The sequence below is a fragment of the Schistocerca cancellata genome, chromosome 11 (genome assembly GCF_023864275.1).
Source record: "Schistocerca cancellata isolate TAMUIC-IGC-003103 chromosome 11, iqSchCanc2.1, whole genome shotgun sequence".
NCBI lineage: Eukaryota > Metazoa > Arthropoda > Insecta > Orthoptera > Acrididae > Schistocerca > Schistocerca cancellata.
The window spans coordinates 138,039,604-138,046,654 of NC_064636.1; the positions used below are offsets into that span (position 1 = coordinate 138,039,604).

Genomic DNA, 7,051 nt, shown 5'->3' on the forward strand with positions numbered 1-7,051 from the left:
AATGAACAGATTACAGCCGTTGCCGTGCAATGTCATGATACTAAAGAACAATTACGTGAAGGAATTAAGGCTTGTGCTAGGAATAGTAGTGAAGAAACTAGATCCTTTGCACAGGAATTACGTAATACACATGCAGACACAACAAAATTACTTAGAGATGAAATCCGTGCAGTCGCTAAACAATGTTCGGAAAACTCAACACAGTTGCGCGACGACTTTAAATTAATGTCAGCAGAACTTTCACGCACTCTGGATGCGAAAGTCGACAAGAAATTTGAACAACAGAACAGCCAAATTGAAAAACGTTTTAATCAGCACCTACAAAACAGTAAAATGCGTTACCGCAAATTCATACAGGAACAGAACAACATAAAGAAACAAGTCATGGAAACAATTACTACACAGAGACAAGAAGATAAGCGTAAGTTGTTTACGAAAGCAAAAGCATACGTAGACAACAACATTGCGACAGTATCAGACGAAATGAATACTACCAAACAGTTGAACACCGAATTGCATGATGAAATTTCCGATCGTAAAACACAGACACACACACAGTAGAGTTTCAGAGTGACCAGCAGACTTGAAAAATTGGAATTAATACAGAATCCCGATGCCATTAAAGTAGACGTTAAGAAATTAAACAAAAGCACACGTAAAATGCAAAAACAAATTAATGCTTGTGACACTAAAAATGACGATCAGGTAAAAGCACTGAGTGAAAAATATCATGAATTGGCCAGTCGTATAGACGTTATCGAAAATAACAATTACACCAAATCAGACGATACGTCACCAATTTCGTTCAATCAAACGCCCGAATTCCAAAACATGCATCAGACAATCAGTGAGATAGGCTCGTCCAATAATATATTACGTAGAAAATTGTCATCTTTACAGCAAGAAGTGACAGAAATGAAAAAAATATTTCAGCCTCTAACACGTGACAACATACGTCACATTCTGAACATTTGTGACACTCAGACAGCCAGTATAATCTAGGTAATTTACAGAGAGTACGTGACTTAGATTCCGAACAGACGCAGACAAATAGATTCTCATACAATTCTGAACCTGCACAGACATTCAGAGATGATTATTTTGATTATAAGCACTTTCTGTCCGTGAGAAAATTTAAGGTATTTAAGAATGACAGAACACAGATTCACCCTTTGGATTGGATACAACAATTTAGTTTTGCATTTCCACCAACTTGGCCCGTAACACACAAACATGAATTTATTTGCAGTTTTTTGGAAGGCGAACCGGCAACTCGTATGAGACCGATCGCCAGACAATGTTATTCGGTAGAAGAATTTCAGAATGTTTTCTGTCAGCGTATTGGTCGAAGACGACACAGCGCGGAATCAAGGATCAGTTAATTAGCCTACCGAGTTATGAGAACTCAAATATTACCACTGTCACGCAATTTTTTGAACACATGGTACAACAAAGCAATATTTATGTGAGCCATACAGTGAGTCAGCACTTACCCAATTATGTATTTCAAAATTACTACGATCGTTAAGAGTGTCACTTTTAACAGTTCAGCAGAAAGAAAATATTTCGGCATTGAAATCTGCTACAGCTTTTGGAAGTTCAGCAGTCGGACCATTCCTCTATAAACAAAAATTTTTCACAACATAACCAAGGCCAACAAGCATACAGTAATTATGATCAGCCATGCTATTTTAATAGCAAAGGTGACAGATGGTCCAGGAATGACAACCACCAGAACTTTAATAACAGACAAAATTTTAATTATCAGTATCGTCAAAATTATCAGCAACAGCAAACACATTTTAGAAACAATAGAGGCTTGTCCCCACTACAGCAACAAAAGCAGCCGATTAGCATACCTAACCAACAATGTAATGTGGAAGGTCAACCATGCTTTATTGTTTCGCCGCCTACACGTATAGCGTCGGCACCGCCAAATAGTAACGCTCAGCAACAAAGAAATCACTACGTACAGAAGACACACCATTTCAACTCCTATCGCAACGCACCGTATGGTAATGACTATCATGACAGACGTAAAAGTAATGAGCACAGTTTTCAGCGTACATTTAAAAACAGCAGGTTTTGTCAGCAGCAGAATCATCCACAACAACAGATTATCATGGATGAACCAGACAGTCGATATCATCCCCAACCTAATATGTCAGGACTAAGTAACAGAACAGTACAAATAGTTGAAATGCCACAAAATCTTCCCGCAAATAACAGCACGTCAGAAAGAATCTGACTAGATACAGTAAAGGTTGCATCTTCCAGCAACGTAAGCAATACTTTTGACTCACAGAATCTTTTTCACGAAAATGTTATTAATTTTGACGACATACGAGACACACTTTTGCATGAAAAACCAATTATACAAAAAACCATTTCCCACCTTGTTATTGCAGTAAAGATTGGATCATATACATTTTCAGCAGTAATCGATCCTGGATCACCTATGTCAGTTATAAATGAAGAAACTTTCAATGAATGTAACAAAGAGAATACTTATCCTACGTTACCATTAGACAAAACTAAAGTAAAATGAGCAGTATCTGATAAAGGAGTAGATGTCAAATTACAGACATACTTACATACTTATCATTTTGTATTGCAGGTCATACGTTCCACTCAAATTTTTGGATTGTTCCCTTATCGACAACAGGCGTTATTTTAGGTACGGATTTTTGGTACATTTAATGTTAAAGGATGAAAAAGTACAACTGGCATTAGAATTTCAGCACGCTTTATCTGCAGAAGAACAAGGAATTAATCGAACAGAGGTCATTTCTACATCCTGTAACATAGACTGTCATTCCACATTGTTCACAGATACAACACACCAGACGAAACCGACTATGACGTTATGGAAATGATTTCTGAGAAAGTAAAACAGAGCAGTGCAAATACAGATGACGAAAGTACTCAGCTACGCATAATTCTTTTACAGCAAGCTCCAGTTTTTGACAACATCCCTGGTACTACGTCCGGTTTTATGTATGAATTTCAAGTTAAACAGCATGACACATTTAAAGCTAGACATTATCCTGTTCCTTATATTCACAGAGAACAAGTTAAGAAAGAATTACAAGCTATGCTCGACCAAGTTATTACTGAACCGGCAGTCAGTCCGTACATAAACCCGCTAGGGTGCGGATCCAGGATCCCGGTCGGGGGGGGGGGCAAATTTTTTGGTATCTGCCTTCCAAAAAATTAATTCCAAACAAAACCATTATACACGCGTGCGCACACACACACACACACACACACACACACACACACACACACATATATATATATATATATATATATATATATATATATATATATATATATATATATATTGACACATATTCTAAGCATATTGACACACATGCTTGGAATGGCATGGGGTTTTATGAGAACCAAAAAGTACAAACGTTCAAAAAATGGCCGACAGATGGCGCTTCATTTGATCAGAACAGCAATAATTAGCATAACAAAGTAAGACAGAGCAAAGATGATGTTCTTTACAGGAAATGCTCAATATGTCCACCATCATGCCTCCACAACAGCTGTAGTCGAGGAATAGTGTTGTGAACAGCACTGCAAAGCATCTCCGGAGTTATGGTGAGGCATTGGCGTCGGATGTTGTCCCTCAGCATCCCTAGAGATGTCGGTCGATCACGATACACTTGCGACTTCAGGTAACCCCAAAGCCAATAATCGCACGGACTGAGGTCTGGGGAGCTGGGAGGCCAAGCACGACGAAAGTGGCGGCTTGAGCACACGATCATCACCAAACGACGCGCGCAAGAGATCTTTCACGCATCTAGCAATATGGGGTGTTTTTTTTTGTTCTAATAAAACGCCATGTCATTCTAAGCATGTGTGTCAATTTTTACCTCTCTGTCTACATTATTCCGTGGTTTATTAAATTTTCAAATTTATTCTGACTTTTTGATCACCCGATATATATATATATATATATATATATATATATATATATATATATATATATATATAATATTCTGTTTTTAGTTTAATTGTGTATCGCTATGTGTTAAGTGTGTTCAATGGAATAACTTACTGCACTAACTAAAAAATATTCTTCAAATACGACACGTGCACTTGAAAAACTGTGTTTGTCTGCTGGTGTAAAATAATCTATAAAAATGCTAATGTTCATTTGTTTCCAATCTTAAATCTTCTAAATTAGTTCACCAATTGCTTCCTTTAGACAGAATGTTGCCATCGAATTCGCGCATGTGTTTATACGCAGCAATGACGATACGACTGGGAAAAATTGTAATAGGGTATTTGACTGTGTTCAGGAAATCTTCTTATATTGTTAATTACGTCATTTTATGCTCATGAATGTAAATATTAACAATAAGAAATTTCTTTCTTTCTTCTTGTAAAAAAAAGGAATAAAAAATGCAAAAGTATAAACAAAATGAAATTTAATATCAAATATGTATATTGGCAATACTGCTCTTAAATATTAAATTCTAATCTCCTTCTACGCCCACTGTTTGAAAATCTTGTAATTACTTTTTCTACGTCTACAGATATCTGGTAATGAATATGCGTAAGTGCAAGAGCAAGGTTTTCATTCATCGATGTTCTTAAATAAGTTTTCAGGCGCCGCAACGACGAAAACGATCTTTCAGCAGATGCAGTTGTCACTGGAAGCGTTGCCAGGACCAATAAAAGTTTACGTATCATAGGATATGCATCCTTATCACATCTAGCCAGTATGTCAAGGGCGATGGTTGGAAGTTCTTGTTGTCGTACCTTTTCTTGATTCCGTTTCTCTCGCCACAACAACATTTCTTCCCGTAACATAAGAGAAGCAATGCCTTTGCCCACGTCGAGCAACGAACCGAAGCGGTTGGTAAGGGACTCTGCAATTTTTTCAGTTTCACCTGCAGAGATCTTCACAATACTTTCTGCACTGAAAACAGAAAGGTTGAACACATCCAAAGTTTCAGCAGAGAATCTTTCTCGTAAATCAGTTGTAATGAAGTCCAGTAGGGGAGCATAGACTGTTACTCTGTAATATTCTTCTGCCGAATTTGTTTGAGGGTTGTCACGATAAACTTGGCGTCGACCGTGGCGAGGTATGCGAGGAATATTGAGCTCGATGCCTAGTTGGTCCGCAAGTTCCTCTGCGCGCTTCCACACATTACTGAAGCTAATGACCAAATTTTCTCGACGACTGACAAGAATAGCGATAGTGTTCTTGACGTGTGTTGCACTGTCATTGAGATCAAGAAAAGGTTTCTACAATAGTTTGCTTAGAGACTGGGTTAGAGGTAGCACATCGCTCAGACACAATAATGACAACACAAATTGTGAGCTGCACAAATTTAACATTAGAGAAGCAGTCTTACCCGCTGTACTCGGGTCATGCCACTCAGCAATCTTTCCGAGAGTCTCCACAATTTTTACAAGATCAGCTGAAAACTGAAGTACACTGTCATGCCTCTCTACCCACTGGGTCTCACAAAGTGATGTGAGTGCACAACCCAAGGTGTTCAGTAAGACACTTTTTCTTTCAGGGTGTGTCTTGAAGAAATTAATGACCTCTTTCATTACTGATGTAGCGTCCCGAGCAGCAGGCACCTTGGAACTACGGGATATAGAGTTATCTATTCTGTGGCCATAGCACGGTGTCTTAACAGCGATCTTGGCCTCCTTCTGCACTTCAGTGACAGCACCTCGAACTTCGGAAAGCATAACAGCACATCCGTCCGTTCCAATGCCAACACGACGTTCCAATGGAAGTTTGAGCCTATTCTTCGGCTGGTACAGGACAATTTTACCATTGGCCTTACCAGTTAACGATAACTCCTTAGCTGTGGAAGTTCCACCTACCTTCTCTTCTGTGTTAACTAGCTTCCTGGATTCTTTCCAATCTTCTTCATCAGACTGGTAGTCATCTTCGAAATTCGTATGACCAAGTTCTGCAAACGCATCAACGAAACTAATCAAATCCTCACGGATATTACCGTTAAGTACGTATCGTAACGTAAGGCTCAGCTGAGATGAGTGAGAAGCATCTGTTGTCTCGTCAAAAAGTACTGAATAATATTGTGATGAGCGTAAGCTAGTCAAAATTTGCTCTGAAATCTCTTTCCCACAGCATGAAATGAGAGCATTTGGAGTTGTCTTACTAACATATGTACGAGTAGCATTTGACGAAGATGAGTGCAGGTGTTGCTGTGTTGCTGCAGTTTTTTATCGCCAGCAGACACTCTAAATCTTAGCAGTTCTCTAAAATTTCCTTCGTTCACAGCAACAAAGGAGCTCTCGGAATTTGCCTGTTTATGAAATATCTGTCCATCATCTCTGTGTCCACGGAGTGGTAGATTTTGCCGCCCAAGGAAAATAACCGTTTCGACTGTAGGGCGAAGTCGTTCCCTCTTTCCTTCCACCTCTTTGCTGCGCTGTTGGTGGACGCGGTTGATTACCTCCAAGTGAGGTTTATTGAACGTATTGAGCAATGCATTCCACTGTTCTACGGCTCTTCTGTGATAAATGTGACTGGCATGTGCTTCCAAATCGCCATTCCGCCCTGCAATATCATTGAAGTTTGTCAGCGGTTTGGTCACAAACTTTTGCAATGGCACAGAGTTTTTACCTCCACCAACGTATCCAGTAGCAAAAAACGGGCAGTATTTACAAAATAAACCCCTTCTTGCATGTGAAAAGACAACCCAAGGGCATCTGCTGAGGTATTTATTCCCAAAATATCGCTACACCTCTTTAACTTTCATCATGTGTAAGGAAAATGGAAACTCATAGTCATCTTTCGGTTGCCAAGGATTCGATGAGAGCTGATATTTTGTGTAGTCATCAACATGTTTATCTAAGACATTTCCAATGTCATAGGGGACACTAGACCCAGTATACGAATTTGACTCAGAAGAAGAAAGCGACCCCTGCACATTACTAAAACTGTCACACGCAGTAGACTCGACGGGTTGGGAAGAAGCTGAAGAAACAGGAGTCACAACTTCAGTACTGTCCTCCACATCCAGCCGAGGTCCAGGAGCTGGGGTACAAG

At 39.3% G+C, this 7,051-nt stretch overlaps 1 protein-coding gene across 1 annotated transcript; it reads right to left on the reverse strand.

The window, feature by feature from the left end:
* Positions 1–4,476: 4,476 nt before the first annotated feature.
* Positions 4,477–6,688, reverse strand: LOC126108348 (uncharacterized). Its single transcript, XM_049913563.1, has 4 exons — positions 6,601–6,688; positions 6,456–6,559; positions 5,357–6,114; positions 4,477–5,239 (listed from the first exon to the last, which is right to left on the reverse strand). The coding sequence occupies exons 1-4, from the start codon at positions 6,686–6,688 to the stop codon at positions 4,477–4,479; spliced, it is 1,713 nt and encodes a 570-aa protein (XP_049769520.1).
* Positions 6,689–7,051: the final 363 nt, after the last annotated feature.